Below are 20,101 nucleotides of genomic sequence, written 5' to 3'. Positions count from 1 at the left end.
CTGGAAGTACATTCTTTGGACAGATGAAACCAAGATCAACCTCTACCAGAATGATGGAAAGAGAAAAGTATGGCGAAGGCGTGGTACAGCTCATGATCCAAAGCATACCACATCATCAGTAAAACACGGCGGAGGCAGTGTGATGGCGCGGGCATGCATGGCTGCCAGTGGCACTGGGTCACTAGTGTTTATTGATGATGTGACACAGGACAGAAGCAGCCGAATGAATTCTGATGTAGTCAGAGCCATACTGTGTGCTCAGATCAGCCAAATGCAGCCAAACTGATTGGTTGTTGTTTCATACTACAGATGGACAATGACCCAAAACATAAAGCCAAAGCAACCCAGGAGTTTATTAAAGCAAAGAAGTGGAATATTCTTGAATGGCCAAGTCAGTCACCTGATCTCAACCCAATTGAGCATGCATTTCACTTGTTAAAGACTAAACTTCAGATAGAAAGGCCCACAAACAAACAGCAACTGAAAACCACCGCAGTGAAGGCCTGGCAGAGCATCAAAAAGGAGGAAACACAGCGTCTGGTGATGTCCATGAGTTCAAGACTTCAGGCAGTCATTGCCAACAAAGGGTTTTCAACCAAGTACTAGAAATGAACATTTTATTTACAATTATTTAATCTGTCCAATTACTTTTGGTCCCTTTAAAAACAGGGTGGCACATGTTAAGGAGCTGAAACTCCTAAACCCTTCATCCAATTTTAATGTGGATACCCTCAAATGAAAGCTGAAAGTCTGAACTTCAACTGCATCTGAATTGTTTTGTTTAAAATTCATTGTGGTAATGTCTAGAACCAAAATTAGAAAAATGTTGTCTCTGTCCAAATATATATGGACATAACTGTATATTCTATGATATACTGATGCTGATATTGTCCTGGTTAATCGTTTTTTTTTTGTTTGTTTTTTGCATTTTTGTAATTGAAAATTATTTAATCTTTCAATAAAAATTTAATTTTGAAAAAGGCTTCTCCCCTGTGTGACTTCCCTGATGTTTATTAAGAGTTGCTTTCCGCGTAAAATATTTCCCACATTCTGAACTTGAAAAAGGCTTCTCCTCTGTATGAGTTCTCTGGTGTATAACAAGACTGTATTTCGGTTTAAAATATTTCCCACATTCTGAACATGAAAAAGGCTTCTCCTCTGTATGAGTTCTCTGGTGTATAACAAGACCGTATTTCTGTTTAAAATGTTTACCACATTCTGAACATGAAAAAGGCTTCTCCCCTGTGTGACTTCTCTGATGTTTATTAAGAGCTGCTTTTCGTGTAAAATATTTTCCACATTCTGAACATGAAAAAGGCTTCTCCTCTGTATGAGTTATCTGGTGTATAACAAGACCGTATTTCTGTTTAAAATGTTTACCACATTCTGAACATGAAAAAGGCTTCTCCCTTGTGTGACTTCTCTGATGTTTATTAAGAGCTGCTTTTCGTGTAAAATATTTCCCACATTCTGAACATGAAAAAGGCTTCTCCTCTGTATGAGTTATCTGGTGTATAACAAGACTGTATTTCTGTTTAAAATGTTTACCACATTCTGAACATGAAAAAGGCTTCTCCCCTGTGTGAGTTCTGTGGTGTTTAACAAGATTGCATTTCTGTTCAAAATGTTTACCACATTCTGAACATGAAAAAGGCTTCACCCCTGTGTGAGTTCTGTGGTGTTTAACAAGACTTGATTTCTGGTTAAACCGTTTCCCACATTCTGAACATGAAAAAGGCTTCTCCCCTGTGTGAGTTCTCTGGTGCCTAACAAAATTTGATTTGTGGTTAAAACATTTCTCACATTCTGAACATGAAAAAGGCTTCTTCTCAGTGTGAATTCTCTGGTGAATAACTAAATCTGATTTCTGGTAAAAACATTTCTCACATTCTGAACAGGAAAAAGGCTTCTCCCCTGTGTGAATTCTCTGGTGACTAACTAAATATGATTTCTGGTAAAAACATTTCTCACATTCTGAACATGAAAATGGCTTCTCCCCTGTGTGAGTTTTCTGGTGCTTAACAACATTGGATTTTTTTGTAAAACATTTCCCACATTCTGAACATGAAAAAGGCTTCTCCCCTGTGTGAGTTCCCTGGTGTTTAACAAGATCTGATTTCTTGTTAAAATATTTCCCACACTTGGAACAAGAAAATCTATTCTCGGCTGTGTGAATTTTTTGATGTTTAGGAAAAGATTTTTCGAGAGGAAAACTATTTCCATATTCTAAAAATGTCTTCTTTGCTTTAGGATCAGTTTGTTTTTTAATGCTTAATTTGTGACTATGATTTTCCTTAGTAGTTGGTAATGAATCAGAAGACAGGACCTGTTTCAAAGAATCAGATGACAAATCTTTGCTGTGAAGGGATGATGGTATATCTGGAGTAATGGCATTCACTTCAATTGTATACTGTGGGATCTCAAGATCTTCTGATTTAAAAATTGAAGATGTCAGCTGTCCTTCTGATCTCCAGGTACAGTCATCTGCTAAGATAAAAATCTATTATTTTTCAATAAAATATCCTTGGATTTTATTTTTTTAAATTTCTACTTAAACTGTCTATAATAATGGCAAGCTATGTACCATATTTTTCGGACTATAAGACACACCGGACCATAAGACGCACCTAGGTTTTAGAGGAAAATAAAAAAATAAAAATTTGAGCAAAAAATGTGGTCATGATGCACTTTTAAGGGGGAGGGGGGTCTTCTGCTGACACTGGTATAGGGGTAATGGCCCCCAATTCTGAAAATATCCCCCATCCTGGTATATATGCCGCCCCCTTCCTTTTATACGTGGTCCCCATCCCCATCCTGGTATGCCTGGCATCCCTCCATCCTGGTATGCATGGCACCCCTCATCCTTATCCTGGTATGCATGGCACCCCTCATACCTATCCTGATATGCATGGCACCCCTCATCCCTGTCCTAGTATGCATGGTACCCCTCATCCCTATCCTGGTATGCATGGCACCCCTCATCCCTGTCCTGGTATGCATGGCACCCCTCATCCCTGTCCTGGTATGCATGGCACCCCTCATCCCTGTCCTGGTATGCATGGCACCCCTCATCCCTGTCCTGGTATGCATGGCACCCCTAATCCATGTCCTGGTATGCATGGCACCCCTTATCTCTGTCCTAGTATGCATGGTACCCCTCATCCCTGTCCTGGTATGCATGGCACCCCTAATCCCTATCCTGGTATGCATGGCACCCCTCATCCCTGTCCTGGTATGCATGGCACCCCTCATCCCTGTCCTGGTATGCTTGGCACCCCTAATCCCTGTCCTGGTATGCTTGGCACCCCTAATCCCTGTCCTGGTATGCATGGAACCCCTAATCCCTGTCCTGGTATGCATGGCACCCCTAATCCCTATCCTAATATGCATGGCACCCCTAATCCCCATCATGCTGCACATTAAAAAAAAATAAACACTCCTACTCACCTTTCTTCTCTCTCCTCCAGCGCTGCATCCTGTCTGCCTGCACTGATCTCTCCATGTGAGCCGTGCATGACGTCACTGCCATGCGCGGCTCACAAGGAGAGATTAGCTGCTGGAAGTCACTGCTTCCCACGCCGGGACTGTGTGCGCGGGGAGCAGTGACTTCACTCTACTTCATAGCCGGCACATAGCGGAGCCGCGCTGCGGCTGCTGGCTATCTCCTGTGCCCGCTCATTAAAGGGCATGAATATTCACCCCCTCCCCATGCCCATGGGCGTGGAGAGAGGTTGAATATTCAAGCCCTTTAACAGAGGGCATAGGAGAAAAAAAAGGAGGAAAAAAGTGCGTCTTATAGTCCGAAAAATACGGTAAATACATTGAATTAATTATTCACCAAGACACTGACATTTCAAAATCTAATAGAAAACCTCATAGGATGAACCAGTAGAGCGTGGTTTTCAACTGTTTGTTCATTCTGCCTCTCAAATATGGAATAAAAAGCCACCAAATTATGTAGGCATCAATAATACCAATAAAAACTTCTACTCATCTCACAAACAACAAGCCCCACTCAGGTCCATCGTCTGTAATTGGAAAAAAATCATAGTTACCGGTAACAGGATTTTACAGAGCCCATGACAGCACCACCTGAGAGATGGTATCCGCCCACCCAGGACAGGAAACCTGCTGCATAAAAAAGGCGGTACCTCTCCTCCACATCAGTTTTGTTTTAGAGCATGAGAGGACCTTCAGACAGTATGTTAGTACACAACTACCACCAATAAAACATTTCTCACTATACATCCATATATGGAGAACACCATAAGTGATCAAAAAAGGGGGGGAATATAAGGGTGCTGTCATGGGCTCTGTAAAATCCCGTTAGGTAACTATGATTTTTTTCCCCTTCTCCTACGATAGCACCACCTGAGAGATTTATATAGAACAGACACCTTAGGGATGGATCACCGCTTGCAACACCTTTCTCCCAAAGGATAGATCAGCAGATGAAGAAAGATCAAGCCGGTAATGGTTATAGAAGGTAGAAGGAGATTACCATGTTGCTGCCTTACATATGTTATCAATGGACACTTCCGCCTTCTCAGCCCAGGAGGCTGCACCAGCTCTGTGGAATGGCCCTTCAGGTTCTCTGAAACCGGCACATTACTAGGGAAATATGCTAAGCTAACGGCGTCCCTGATCCATCTAACTATAGTTCCCCTTGTAACTTTAAGTCCCTTACTAGCTCGCTGAAAGGAGACAAATACAGCATCACTTCTCCTCCAAGGCCTTGTTACCTCCAAATACTGAACCAAAACAGTCTAACATCTAGAGTATAAAGCCTCTGCTCCTCTAAATCTTTTGGGTTAGGATACAATGAGGGGAGAATGATCTCCTGTGTTCTGTGGAGGCCACCTTCGGAAAATAGGCCGGGTCTGGTCTTAATGTAACTCCATCTACAGTGACCTGTGTAAAAGGATGATTTACTGACAGAGCTTGTAAGTCACTACCTCTACGGGCTGATGTTAGCGCTATCAGTATCACTGTGTTCAGAGTGAGAGTTCTTTCTGTCACGCTTCCTAAGTGCTCAAATAGGAGACTTAGTCAGGGCTTCCAGGACCAGGTTTAGATCCCAGGGAGGCATTCTCGGGGTAGCAATAGGTCTGGATCTATTGCACGCCTTTTTAAACCTGATAACCCATCTATCTGCTGCCAAATTATAGTTATATAAAGCTCCAAGCGCTGATACTTGTACCTAAAGGGTACTGGTAGCCAACCCCATATCTAAGACCCTTTGAAGAAATTCCAGAATAGCTTTATAGGAATTTTAACCTTAGCTGACTGCGCCGAAATAGATAGGACATGGTCAAAATTCCTACCATAGATCTTAGTCGTCACACTGCTTTTGAGCAGAGTAGTGACTAGACCTGGGGAAAACCCTTCCTGGATTAGTAACGACCTTTCAAACTCCAGGCCATCAAATTCCCAACCTCTGAAGATGGAAGCCTGGGCCTTGCTTAAGGAGATCTGGAGCATCTGGAAGGACCCATGGATCTGACTGGGACATCCTCTTTATCCAGGTGAACCAGGGTCTCTTGGACCAGAATGGGGCGATTAGTATGACCCTTGCCTGCTCCTCTCGGATCTTCCTCAAAATCGTTGGCATTAACATTAGTGGGGGGAAAGCATAGGCTAGGCCAAAGCTCCAGGGTATTTTTAATGCATCTAATGCATAGGGTCTTTCTTTTGGATTTAAGGAGCAGAAGATCATTGTTTTTCTGTTTCGTTTGTTTGCGAAAAGATCTATTTCTGATTGACCCCAGCAATCCACAATTTGCTGGAATACTGTTGGATTCAGCTCCCATTCGCCCTGATTCAGTATATTCTGACTCAGAGAATCTGATCTTTAGTTTTCTTTGCCTCTTATTTGCAGAGCCGAGAGCATAAATTCATGTTGTTCTGCAAACTGTAGAATCTGATCTTTCACTAACATGAGAGGTCAGGATCTCGTGCCCCCCTGATGATTGACATAGGCAACTGTTGTCCTGTTGTCGGACATAATTCGGATGTGTTGTCCCTGTAGTTGGGAACTGAACTTCATCACAGCATTCTTTACCGCCGACGGCTCCTTCATGTTTTGAGGAGAAGGCTTTCTTGCTGTCCGACCAGATTCCTTGTATTACACGATCTCCCAGATGTGCTCCCAGCCATCTGAGCTTGAGTCCGCTGTAATTATGTCCCTGACCTGATACGACCAAGGAACTCGCTGTGACAGGTTCTCCCGATCCAGCCACCATGCGATTGAGCTGATGGCTGTATTGGAAAGTGTCATCTTCCTGTCTAAGTGTCCCCTGAGTTGTTTCTCTGCTGCTAGGATATCTTGCTGCAGATATCAGGAGTGTATCGGAGCCCACTGAACTGCTGGGATACATGATGTCATTGTACCTAAAAGAGACATTGCTTGGATGGATTCCTGACTACTCCTGAGGCTAGGGACGTAATTCTGTTTTTCTTGTCTTCTGATAACAGACAAGTCTATCCCTCTGAGTCCAAGATAAGCCCTAAAAAAGACGGAACCTTCCGAGGCTCCAGGCTTGACTTCTCTAGATTCAGTATCCATCCAGGATTGATCAGGCTGGCTCTGACTCTTATCAAGAGAGCATTGAAAACTCGCATTGACCTGCCTACTACCAGGAAGTCGTCCAGGTAAGGGACAACTAGAGTATCTTGTTCTCTCAAATGCGCCATGACCTCCAGAATGATCTTCGTAAAGATTCTTGGAGCCATGGAGAGGCCAAAGGACAGAGCTGTGAACTGAAATTGCCTCACATGATTGATGATATACACAGCTACTCTCCGATACCGCTGGTATCCTGTATGGATTGGGACGTGGTAATAGGCGTCCTTCAGGTCAAGGACACTCATATAACAACCCAGGAACAACACCTTTATGGCTGATATTATAGATTCCATCTTGAAGGGTCTGTAGATTAGAAAGTTGTTTAGGCTCTTCAAGTTGATTATGGTTCTAAAGGAGCCTTCTGGCTTCTTTATCAGAAACAGGGGCGAATAGAATCCTTTCCCCTGCTCGCTTATTAGTCTCTCTCAGAACCTTCTTTTCCACTAGGTTTAATACCTCTTGCTCCAGGGCTGTTTGCGCTCTGGGCCTCCTGGGAGACGAAATCCTGAAGGTCTGCAGGGGAATGGATCTGAATTCCAGTCTCAGTCCTGTCTTTATAATTCCTAATATCCAGGCACTGGATGTAATTTTTTCCCAGGTAGGCAGGAAGTGGGACAGTCTTCCTCCTACCTGGGGAGGCCCATCACTTAGGGGATTTTCTGTTCTCAGAGGAAGGACCTCCGAACATGAAGCCTCCACTCCTCGTCCTTCCATCTGACCTGGTCTCTGGAAAATGTACCTATGCTATACTTCCTTTTACGAAAGGAAGTCTTGTACTGAGGCATCAACACACTGGAAAACCAGTGTTTCTTATCTGCGGCTTTAAGCAGTATGTCATCCAGAGCTTTGCCAAAAAGAAACTCCCCTTCACACGGGATTGAACACAGTTTCATCTTAGACTGTACATCACCTGACCAGCTCTTGAGCCACAGAGCTCTGCGAGCTGCATTGGATAAATTCGCTGATCTGGCGGCCAGCCTTACTGAATCTGCCGACGCGTCCGCGAGGAAGGCAGCCGTCCCCTGCATTAGCGGAAGACTGGCCAGGATATTTTCCCTTGGAATGTCCCCTTTAATCTGGTCTTCTAGCTGCTGCAACCAGACCATCATTGACCTGGCTGTGCAAGTGGCTGCGACTGCCGGTTTCAATGCTCACGCTGGTCACTCCCAGGTTCGTTTTAATAAGGTTTCCGCTTTTTTATCAAGAGGATCCTTGAAAGCTCCTAAATCCTCAGACAGCAGGGTGGATTTTTTTTTTTAGAGAATTTTGATACTGTCACGTCAATTTTGGGGGTTTTATCTCACCTGGTTGATTCTTCTTCCTCAAACGGGTATCTTCTCTTTGAAGTTGATGGTAACTGCCCTCTCCTATCAGGTCTTTTCCATTCCATGTCGATGAACAATCCTCTCATTGACGGACAATGTGCACCTCTTCTTCTGATCCAGACCCCCAAACATGATGTCCTGAACAGTCCTAGGGGTCTTGGTATCGGCTATGCCCATAGTTGTTCTGATGGCTTTAATCAGCTTATCCGTGTTTTGCACTGGAAAACACGGCCTACCTCCTGTATCGCTATCTGAGGAAGATGATGATGATAAGAATGACGAGTAGTTAGGAGAGGAAATAAGACTTCCCCTTGCCCTGGAATACTACAGATTCTTCTGAGTCTGATGTATGACGTTTCAGCTTCCTACTCTTTTTACGTGTAGCCAACGTCTTTAGGGAGTCCCTAACCTCCGTCTGGATTAAAGATTTTAAATCCATAACAAAATTAGGTGTTTCCTCTGATATGGTTTCTTGGATACAACTCTGGCTAAGCTTTTTAGTATAAGTGCTGGGAAAATTAACCCCGCACAGCGCACACTCCTTGTTATTCCTCTTGGCACTACACTTTTTGGGTTTTTCCTAGTTTAAAAAATAAAATACATAGAAAAAATTGACCCATCTACTATGGTGAACTTTCACGTAGATCACTCACTACTCTGCCGTTCAGGGTACCGGAGACTGAGGCTGGATCAATTCATATGATCGCTCCCGGCTGGAGGTGGTGGACTCGCGACCTGCCCTGCTCCTCCGGCTGGTCTTGCTGCCGCTTGTCCGACTGCCACTGCTGCGGCCTTGAAGGAGCTGCTGTTGCTGCTGCTCTGGTGACTTCTGCTGCTGCTACTCTGGTGAATACAGCTCTTGACGCAGGGAGCGTCACTTCCTGACACGCGCCGTGCGTGTGCTCAGCCCCATGGCCCAGCATTCCGGTGCGCAACGTCAGCAGGGTGCGCCAGAAACTGACATGCGCCCTGCGCGTGTGTAGTCCTGGTCCCGGCATTCCAGCACGCTACGTCAGCAGGGTGCATCGCAAGCTCTTGACACGTGCCCTGCATGTGCACAGCCCCGGAAGTCCCACTTGCCAGCGCGCTTAGCCACGGGGTGCATAATACCACTGCACTCCCGCGTGTACCCATGGTGAGCGGATACCCTCTCTCAGGTGGTGCTGTCATGGAAGAAGGGAAAAAAACAGAGGTTTCCATAAAGGCTCTTGAAAAGCAACATGGCTTCCATAACCCAATCCAGCAATATCCGATCTCCCAAAGCCAAATCTCCCCTCAGCTTCTGAGCCTTGCAGTGTTCCCAAACCACATTTAGCATCTATGTATTTGACATTAATATAGCGACAAGAACCCACTTAATTTACGGTGTGTGTCTCCTGGAGCACAATCTGGGCACTATGTGTTGGGCAATAAAATGGAATAATTGCAATTTTCACTCTCCAACATCAACTGAATGCTAATATCCGGAAAGTGCAGCTAGAATCAAAATAGTCACTACCCCTTTAGATTAATTCCCTGAGGGTTAAAAATTACACAATGGAGCAATGGAGTCACTTTATGTGGATTTCACCGTGCTGCCCTGCTTAGGGCAGCACGATAGCTTAGTGGTTCGTACTGCAGCCTTGCAGCGCTGGGGTCCTGGGCTCAAATCCCACCAAGGACAACATCTGCAAGGAGTTTGTATGTTCTCCCCGTGTTTCTCTGGTTTCCTCCCACACTTCAAAGACATACTACTGATAGGGAATTTAGATTGTGAGCCCCAATGGGGACAGCGATGATAATGTATGTAAAGCGCTGAGGAATATGTTGGCGCTATATATATATATATATATATAAGAAAATAAAAATTATTACTGCTCTGGTTTTCTGACATTTTGTCATATTAAGGCTTCTGCAAATGGTGTGTCCCATCTCCTCTGGGATCTGCTCCTGCAACGTCTGCTTCAGTCACCAGGAGCCGCCTTATTCATCCTGCAGGCGGCGCTGGTGATGGAGGAGACGTCAGGACCAGAAGCTCTGGGCGGCGCAGGCTCTGTCCAGCTGGGACCAGTAGTACCATCCAGTCTGGCAGTATGGGTGTGTGTGTTGTCCAGCTGGAGTAATCTGCTCCCAGCTTCAGCCAACTGGAAAGCACCGTACCCTACTAAAGCTGGAAGCGTATTGCCAGAAGCTGCCAGATACAGCCTTGTTCTCCTCTGGGTCAGTCCTATGTACTCAGCTCCCGGCTTGTGTATTTGTGTCCTGTTGTGACCTCGGCCCATTTACGGACTACTCTTGCGTCTTCTGATTTTGTATTTTCTCTGCCCTCCTGGTTCTGACCCGGCTACCTGACTATTCTTCTTCCCATCTCACTCCACAGAACAGCAGGTAACACAGTGGCCCAAGCCTAGAGGTCTCTGTGTAAGTCCAGATCCATGTAGAGGGGGTTAAAGGATGATGAGCAAAACGGTGACTATAGACAATAACACATCCCCTGAAATGATCAAACTCAACAGTCTCCATCAGTAAGTTGTGAGTAACTAGTGGTGAAACCTCTCTGGGGTAATTATAGTATACGGCTTGGTGGCTCTTGGCCATCTAAATTATTGTAAGGTCTAATAAATATTTTCTATCACATGAGATTCAAGAAAAAATATACTTTTATTAAAGAGAACTATTTATAATAGTGCAGAGCTGAAAATGTCTTAATTTTAGATCTCGGGCATCTGGGAGAGTCAATGGAGACCTTTTTTTTAAAGACTACCAGGGAGTTACAGACTGACATAAGTGAGGCCGGCCGATCCAAACAAAATCAAACTATCATACAGAATGAATCTGGAAAAAATAACTTATTTTTTTATTCTATGTTACATCCTCAACAACAATGTATGTATGAGAGGAGAACTACAAACTAAATAGGAGTTGCACTCATTTGTTGTGGACCATTGGAGCTACTATGAGTCCTGACCAGAAGAGTAGAGAAAGTATTAGCGCCCCCATTTCAGGAGAGATTGTGCAGTAATCTGAATTCTTTAGGATTGAAAACATAATGGAATTTATGACGTGGAGTGAATCCATGAAACCAGGGCTGGAGCCAACACATCTCCTGTAGGCGTGAATAAATGTATATTACAGCCATCAGCCACGCACAGCTTAGAGATATATCATGGCACAGGTGTAATGTTTTCTGTTTAGTTTATCACAATCTGGTTTGAAGTTAGTCGGTTTTAGAAGAAATTGAAAAGTCAGGATAAAGGGAAACTCTGCTGTTATTATACAGAAATTCACACTTGGCCCTCACTGCACATTTAATGTTGTCAATCATAAAAGTGAAGTTTGGCCAGAAAGACTGGACCTGGTCTTGTAGGGACCATATGAGCACATTCAGCAGCACAGAAGGGAGAGAAGGTAGATTCATCCAATAAGATATCAGGGATCTAGGAAGACAACAGGGGGTAGGTGGATCCTGCAGGTTGTAAGTTCTATAGAAAAGGGCTTTCAATGCCCAAAATCGTTTGAACAGTTTTGGATGGAGGAGAATATTTTGGTCTAGAGGCAAAATGGTGATCACACGATTGTGATATGGCCGGACTACACCACCGATAAAGCAGCCACAGCCGGTGACAGAAGAATCTGTGACTTCTCTGCATTTAGTGGTTACTACTCACCTGGGTAGTCAGATGTAGGAATCTCCTCATTACACCGCTCATCACCCCTCACATATGTCTCTGTAGTATTAATATGGGTCAGATCTTCACCCTGAAACAAATATTGTAAAAGTCACAGACAGATGGAGAAGTCCCATCTATGATCAGCTCTAATCCTGCCATCTCCACCGTTCTCATTACAATAGTCTATAATATAACCGGGTATGCGTGTCTCTGTCTGAAGCCTCGATAGACTGCGCATGCGCGATGCGCAGTCTGGCTCCAGAAAGAATCAGGCATCCAGCCATTACAGGTAAGAGGGGTGTGTATGGCTCCGGAGATCGCTGTATGCGTAGGTACTGAACGCATACCGCAATCTCCGGCGTCATACTTACCTGATCGGGAGGAGCGTTGCCGCGGCACCTCTCTTCGTCGGAGATGGGGCAGGAGTGAGGCGTCGGATCGGCGCATGCGCATAGCGCTATCCAGCGCCATTTTACTGAAGACACATTTACAGTGTGTGTTCAGCAAAATGGCGCCGGACAGCGCAGTGCTCCGGCGACACATTCCTCCCCTGGCCTCCGGCAGAACAGGGTGCAGAAGCGCTGGAGCACAGAGAAGAAAGGTGAGTATAACTGTTTTTTTTTTTTTGTATGTGTGTACAGTGTGAAAGGAATGAGGGGGCCACACATACCATGATTGGGGGGTGAGGGGACCATGCATACCAGGATTGTGGGATGAGGGGATCATGCATACCAGGATGAGGGGTACCACACATACCAGGATTGCGGGGTGAGGGGACCATGCATACCAGGATTGGGGGGTGAGGGGTACCACGCATACCAGGATTGGGGGTTGAGGGGGTACCATGCATACCAGGTTTGGGGGTGAGGGGTGCCATGCATACCAGGATGTGGGGGTGAGGGGTGACATGCACCCCAGGATTGGGGGTGAGGGGTGCCATGCATACCAGGATTTGAGGGTGAGGAGTGCCATGCATACCAGGATAGGATGGTGGGGACAGGATGGGGGCAGCACAAATACCAGGAGGGGGGCAGCACATACCAGCATGGGAGACCATATACCAATAAAAATGCTCGCCACCTGGGCGTAGAATGGGTTCAATAGCTAGAATAAAACATATAATACTGGTGGATAAAACAAGACTGAGCACAAGACCTTCACAGCTGTCTACACATTATAGATCTCATGACACCTTCTCTCCATCTACCTGATGATCCTGAGGAACACTGGGATCTTCTTGTTTACAGCCCTGTAGAAGAAGAGGACGGGGACATCTCTCTGGTGTTGTCTTCTTACTGGATAGATCTGGAGGAAACACATACAGGGACTGGATTCATTCTTTACATACAGATAATTATAGGCCGTGTGTATTTAGTCCTGTCTGTTACCTGGTGATATGAGGGGCTGGGGAACCTCCATCATGACGTCCTTGTACAGATCTTTATGTCCTTCTAAATACTCCCACTCCTCCATGGAGAAATAGACAGCGACATCCTGACATCTTATAGCAACCTGACACATAAAATTATACAGTCATTCCTCCGATCCCTTCATAGTGTTACTATATAATGTCCCAGCATTCCCAGCAGTGTCACCTCTCCAGTCAGCAGCTCAATCATCTTGTAGGCGAGTTCTAGGATCTTCTGGTCATTGATGTCCTCATGTATCAGGGGGTGAGGTGGAGGGCTCAGGGGTCTTCCCCATCCCTCAGACACAGGGTCCTGACAGCGCTCACTAGAGGTCTTCTTCGCTACTGTATAATCCTGGTTATGGAGAGACACATTAATAAATCTCACTACAGACATTTCCAGAGTCCTCACCTCTCCAGTTCTGTCCATCTGTTATTCCCATAGATAAGAATGATGTAATGTGATGTCATCAGAATCTCTCACCTCTCCAGTAAGCTGGAAGAGGATATCTACGGTGAGGTGTAATATCCTCTCCACCATCTTGTTTCTGTCCATATCCATCTTTGATGGGTCAATAAGGATAATTCTCTTATATAGAAGATCTTCACTCAGAGGATCGGATATTGTAGGGACCTGAATGAGAAGATGATGAGCCGATGTAGCATCATAAATATCCTGTGTAATAATACAATTACTGGAGATAATAAGGGGAAATGTGGTGGGCCACTGGGGAGGCGTCAGATGTTGCAGAAGGGCCAGCTGGGGTATGTAGTCTCAAAGGCAGCAGATAATGATGTCACAGTAGTTGAAGTGGGTCGCTGGACCCCTAAACACTTCCCTAGTGTCCACAACAATTGTCAAAAGCGGAAGGTGGCACTTGTGGATGGTATAGGACCTCCCGGGCGGGGGGCACTCCTGTAGTTGTGGTGTCTGGGTGCAAGTTTGGAGTGCCCGTGATGTTTGTGCAATCACAAGCAGCCAGACACGCAGGTGAACTTGTAAACATAACAATTTTACTGAAGGAGGTAACGGGGTACAGTCTCTCTTGAAGGCAAAGTTTACAGTATTTTGTGCATATGAAAGTAATGGTTCTCTCCTCATGAGACAAGCGAGGTTATGGCCTCTCAGGGCGGCTGGAGCAGAGTTCTCTTCACTTGCTAGTAGAGGAAATGCTATGTGTAGTCCAAGAAATATTACACTGATGGAGGGACCTTCACAGATTAGCTCTCCGTGGAAACACACTAAAGTGTGGGTGTGCTCACAGTTTTTAGCCCACCGTTCCCTTTCGCAGGGGGTAGGTTTAAACAAAAAGTCGGTGGTGTGGCAGCCACGTGGATCTGGTCCGGCTAGAAGCAAACAGGATAACCAGCGTGCAGGAGAGAGAGCACACAAACAGCGTTATCTCTCCTGACTGGAAGAGGCTTGTCTTTTGTGAAGGAGATTATGTGGAGAAAAATGTCCCCCCAGCGTGGACTGGCATGGAAACTCTTCTGTGAGAAATAGTGTCTGTCTCCTATATCTTCATTAGGCTGAACCCCCCACTACTGATTTGTACCAGTGCTCAGTCAGTGTGCGAGCCCTGAGCTGGGAGACTCCTCCCAGACATTTCTATGGCAGCTTATTGTGAGGAGAATCACTTACCTTTCATATACACACATTGGCCAGTAGATGGCAGGAAAGTCCAATTTACAATGCAATGTATTATATCTCCTAACTCACAGTGCCCACACTGGAACAAGTCTACTATCACACTACAACTGTCTCATTTAGCAGCAGTAGAACGGGTACCGGGATGCCACAGAAACATATGAGGAGATATATTATTTTACAGTACCGTATTTTTCGGACTATAAGATGCACCTAGGTTTTAGAGGAGGAAAATAGAAAAAAAAATGTAAGCAAAAAATGTGTTGACATTGCTGACACTGGCATAGGGGTAATGTCCCCCAATTCTGACAATATCCCCCAACCTGGTATATGTGCCCCCCCCCTTCCTTTTATACGTGGCCCCCATCCCTGTCCTGGTATGCCTGGCATCCCTCCATCCTGGTATGAATGGCACCCCTCATGCTTATCCTGCATGACACTCCTCATACCTATACTGGTATGCATGGCACCCCCAATCCCTGTCCTGGTATGCATGGCACCCCTCATCCCTGTCTGGTATGCATGGCACCCTACATCCTTGTCCTGGTATGCATGGCACCCTACATCCTTGTCCTGGTATGCATGGCACCCTACATCCCTGTCCTGGTATGCATGGCACCCTACATCCCTGTCCTGGTATGTCCATGGGCGTGGGGAGCAGTGAATATTCATTTTCTTTAGCAGCGGGGACAGTGTAGGCTGCAGCAGGCGGCGGCTGCCTCCTGTGCCCCGCTCCTCCGCCGCTACCGCTCCCCCCACACATCATATATATACACCCCCATCCCCCAACATTCGGACTATAAGACGCACACCCATTTTCCTCCAAAATTTGAGGAAAAAAGTGGTCTTATAGTCCGAAACATACGGTATTTAGTTTTCTTCTCTACATCTACTAATAAAACCTATATATTTTAGGCCACAGACAACAAGCAGTTTCTTTCTTGGAGTCAGCAGCTGAACACGTTTTTCAAAGACTCATCTTCCTTATTGCTAATTCTCATCTCATTTACCAACACTGGAATGGACATTATCAGTACTGCAGGAGATATTCATTACACGTAACATGAGGAATAACTACTTCATCATGAGGACGACATCTTCATCTTCTACTACGGCTCTAGAAACATATTTGGCCAGAGTCCGTCACTGACTACATCACCACTGGCCGTCTATATGAATGTTTCCCGTATTCCCTGAACTGTAATCTTGTATCACGTTAGATCTCATGTCTGATTAACACACAGAAGTTTGAGGCTTTGACACATTGTAAAGTTTTTAATATTAGACAGAGTAGGACTATCCTGAATACGTTCATCTTGCCATGGTGGGATAGCTTTCATGCTATTTTTGATCAAGAACAGTGTTACTAAGAACTCTATTTTATTTAAAATCACTTTTGGTTTTTATTTATTTATTTACAGCAGGGTTTATGATCAGTTTTCTTCTTGTAGTTTTTTTTTGATTAATGGCCATTGTAAACATGCATTTATGTGCTGCATGTATACCAATTTAAACCAAGCTCAAATTCTTGTTTTTCTCATGGGCACCATAGTGGCTGGGTGGGCTGCTGCTATGGATGATACGCCTCTAACTATCCAACTATGATGTGGTAAAAATCTCATAGGTTCTGGATTCATTAGTATCTGCACCAAGAATGGGGCTAAGTGAGTATTTATGAATCAGCCCTGGGGTAGTCGGTGGAGTGGATGAAACCATATTGTCGGTGTAGGGGGCAGTACTGTGGGAAAACCTCCCTAAAGTAAAATCTTAAACATTTATTAAATATATGCATTAAAAACTGGACTAACAACACATATGTTCTTAAAACTAGCAAAATTACAAGCTGAATGGCTTGTTGTGGATGTATATAAACAGATGTAAACAATGATGCTGCTGAATAATTGATACAGTCACTACCTTACCCTATCCTGTACCTAAACAAAGCTGATACTGCCTAGCCGACGAGGTTGGCACCCTCTACAATGGTGCCCCCCATTGTGATCCCTTGCTGTCTTTGTAAGTTTGCCCACTGACAAAGACATGAACAGTCTATAATTTTAAGGGTAGGTTAATTTTAACATTGAGAGATAGAATATCCCCCCCCCCCCCCCAAAAAAAAGTCAAGAAAATCACATTGTATAAATTAAATAAATTTATTTGCATTTTGCAGTAAGAAATAAGTATTTGATCCCCTACAAACCATTATGAGTTCTGGCTCCTACAGACCAGTTAGACGCTCCTAATCAACTCGTTACCTGCATTAAAGACAGCTGTCTTACATAGTCACCTGTATAAAATACTCCTTTCCACAGACTCAATTAATCAGTCAGACTCTAACCTCTACAACATGGGCAAGACCAACAAGCTTTCTAAGGATGTCAGGGACAAGATCATAGACCTGCACAAAGCTGGAATGGGCTACAAAACCATAAGTAAGACTCTGGGTAAGAAGGAGACAACTGTTGGTGCAATAGTAAGAAAATGGAAGAAATACAAAATGACTGTCAATCGACATCTATCTGGGGCACCATTCAAAATCTCACCTCGTGGGGTATCCTTGATCATGAGGAAGGTGAGAGATCAGCCTAAAACTACACAGGGGAACTTGTTAATGATCTCAAGGCAGCTGGGACCAAAGTCACCAAGAAAACCATTGGTAACACATTATGCCTTAAAGGTTTAAAATCCAGCAGTGCCCGTAAGGTCCCCCTGCTCAAGAAGGCAAATGGCAAACTTCAGACGGGCCTGCACAATGAACACCTGGATGATTCTGTGAGTTATTGGGAGAAGGTGCTGTGGTCAGATGAGACAAAAATTGAGCTCTTTGGCATTAACTCAACTCGCTGTGTTTGGAGGAAGAGAAATGCTGCCTATGACCCAAAGAACACCATCCCCACTGTCAAGCATGGAGGTGGAAACATGTTTTGGTGGTGTTTCTCTGCTAAGGGCACAGGACTACTTCACCACATCAATGGGAGAATTATGGAGCCATGTGTCATAAAATCCTGAGTGACAACCTCTTTCCCTCTGCAAGGACATTAAAAATGGGTCGTGGCTGGGTCTTCCATCAAGACAATGACCCAAAACATACAGCCAAGGCAACAAAGGAGTGGCTCAAAAACAAGCACATTAAGGTCATGGAGTGGCACATCCAGTCTCCAGATGTTAATCTCATAGAGAACTTATGGAGGGAGTTGAAGCTCCGAGTTGCCAAGCGACAGCCTCAAAATCTGAATGATTTAGAGATAATCTGCAAAGATGAGTGGACCAAAATTCCTCCTGATATGTGCGCAAACCTCATCATCAACTACAAGAAACGTCTGACTGCTGTGCTTGCCAACAAGGGTTTTGCCACCAAGCCATTAAGTGTTGTTTGCCAGAAGAATCAAATACGTATTTGTCACTGCAAAATGAAAATAAATTTATCTAATTTATACAATGTGATTTTCTTGATTTTTTTCTATCTATTCTATCTCTCAATGTTAAAATTAACCTACCCTTAAAATTACAGACTGTTCATGTCTTTGTCAGTGGGCAAACTTACAAAAACAGCACGGGATCAAATAATTATTTCCTTCACTGTATGCATGTTTTTCTCAATATCTGAAATGAAATCTGGAAAGGTTTATTCTGTTTTAAGTCAATTAGGATGACCATAGTTTTTAATATTTGTCAAATGCCAGAATAATGAGAGTGAGAGAATGTTTTAAGGCATATTTATTACTTACTGCAAAGTCAAAAGTTTACATACACTAAGATTACTATGCCTTTAAACAATTGAGGACTGCGCATATGATCATATTGTTACGGGTCCGGGTGGTGGAACCTCTGTGCTGAGATACGAGGAGGGACCAGAGGGGCGTAACTAAGTGCCTAACACGGGGGCTTAATCGACTCCGTGAACCAAGGAGGGACCGGGAAGGTGGACCAGGTGCCACACCGGGACCGACCTCTAGTGAGAGCAGACGACTCCCACAGGACTGATGGCCAAAGCAAACAGGCACGATAGATGAGCACGGCTGATAGACAATGCAGGTAAACAGGCAGGCTTGGCTGGCAGACTGACAGGTGGACACAGCTGATAGACAGGCAGCACTGGGACCTGAGGGCTGGAGAGAGTGTTTAGAACACAAACCACAACTTTGCACAGGCACCTCCATTTTGGAGGAGGTGCTTTAAATAGGGGCTGGCCGGGGACTTTTTAGGACGGCGCGCGCGGCCTCTTTAAGAGTACAGTGCCCGGGGATCTGTGCACGCACCCTGGGAAGATGCTGCGGTGAGACCAGAGGAAGTAGTGGGGGCCGACACTACACATATGTGTTTGGAAGCTTCCGATAGTTTTTTGGCAACATCTTAGTTATTTAGAGACACACCTGTGGATGTATTTTAATGCACACCTGAAACACACTGCTTCTTTGTGTAGCATCATGAGAAAGTCTAAAGAAATCAGCCAAGATATCAGGAAGAGAATTGTGGACTTGCACAAGTCCAGCTCATCCTTCCGTACAATTTCAAGATACCTGAAGGTGCCTCATTCATCTGTACAAACAATTATACGCAAGTACAAACAAGATGGGAATGTCCAGCCATCATACCGCTCAGGAAGTAGGCGAGTTGTGTCCCAGAGATGAACGTGCTTTTGATCCGACGTGCATATCAACCCAAGGACAAAAGCAAGAGACCATGTGAAGATGATGGCGGAAGCTGGTAAGACTGTGTCAATATCCACAGTGAAATGAGTGCTGTATCAACATGGGCTGAAAGGCCACTCTGCCAGGAAGAAGATATTACTCCAAAAGAAACATAAAAAAGCCAGATTAATGTTGGCAAATGCACACAGGAACAAAGACCTTAATTTTTGGAGGCATGTCCTGTGGTTTGATTAAACTAAAATTTTGGGCATAATTACAATTGTTACATTTGGAGGAAAAAGGGAGAAGCTTGGAAGCCTAAGAACATCATCCCAACTGTGAAACATGGGGGTAACAGCATCATGTTGTGGAGTTGTTTTGCTGCAGGAGGGACTTATGCACTTCACAAAATAGATGGCATCAAGAGAAAAGAATATTATTTGGCAATACTGATGCAACATCTCAAGACATTAGCGAGGAAGTTAAAGCTTGAACGAAAAAGGGTCTTTCAAATGGACAATGATCTGAAGCATACAGCCAAAATAGTAACAAAGTGGCTTAGGGATAACAAAGTCAATGTTTTGGAGTAGCCATCACAAAGCCCTGTTCTCAATCCTATTGAAAATTTATGGGCAAAGATGAAAAGGCAGGTGCGAGCAAGGTGACCTACAAACCTGGGTCAGTTACAACAGTTTTGTCAGGAGGAATGGGCCCAAATTCCGACCAAACTATTGTGAGAAGCTTGTGGAAGGATATCCCAAATGCTTGACCCAAATCATTCAGCTTAACCCCTTTACCCCCCAGGGTGGTTTGC

General features: G+C 44.6%; 1 protein-coding gene across 1 annotated transcript in view; it reads right to left on the bottom strand.

The window, feature by feature from the left end:
- Window positions 1–852: 852 nt before the first annotated feature.
- LOC141204970 (uncharacterized) overlaps window positions 853–20,101 on the bottom strand; it is a 31,795-nt gene continuing 12,546 nt past the window's right edge. The window contains exons 2-7 of the mRNA XM_073664010.1: window positions 13,493–13,642; window positions 13,196–13,363; window positions 12,989–13,112; window positions 12,808–12,905; window positions 11,598–11,688; window positions 853–2,484 (exon numbers count right to left, since the gene is read on the bottom strand). Of these exons, the coding sequence (XP_073520111.1) occupies window positions 956–2,484; window positions 11,598–11,688; window positions 12,808–12,905; window positions 12,989–13,112; window positions 13,196–13,363; window positions 13,493–13,570 (2,088 nt within the window). The 5' untranslated portion in view covers window positions 13,571–13,642 and the 3' untranslated portion in view covers window positions 853–955. The remainder of the gene's footprint in view (window positions 2,485–11,597; window positions 11,689–12,807; window positions 12,906–12,988; window positions 13,113–13,195; window positions 13,364–13,492; window positions 13,643–20,101) is intronic.

This window comes from Phyllobates terribilis, unplaced genomic scaffold (genome assembly GCF_046119375.1).
Source record: "Phyllobates terribilis strain yellow unplaced genomic scaffold, ASM4611937v1 Scaffold_136__1_contigs__length_4911898, whole genome shotgun sequence".
NCBI classification, from domain to species: Eukaryota; Metazoa; Chordata; class Amphibia; order Anura; family Dendrobatidae; genus Phyllobates; species Phyllobates terribilis.
The sequence above is the reverse complement of the archived record's forward strand: the minus strand, read 5'-3'. Positions and strand labels throughout refer to the sequence as shown.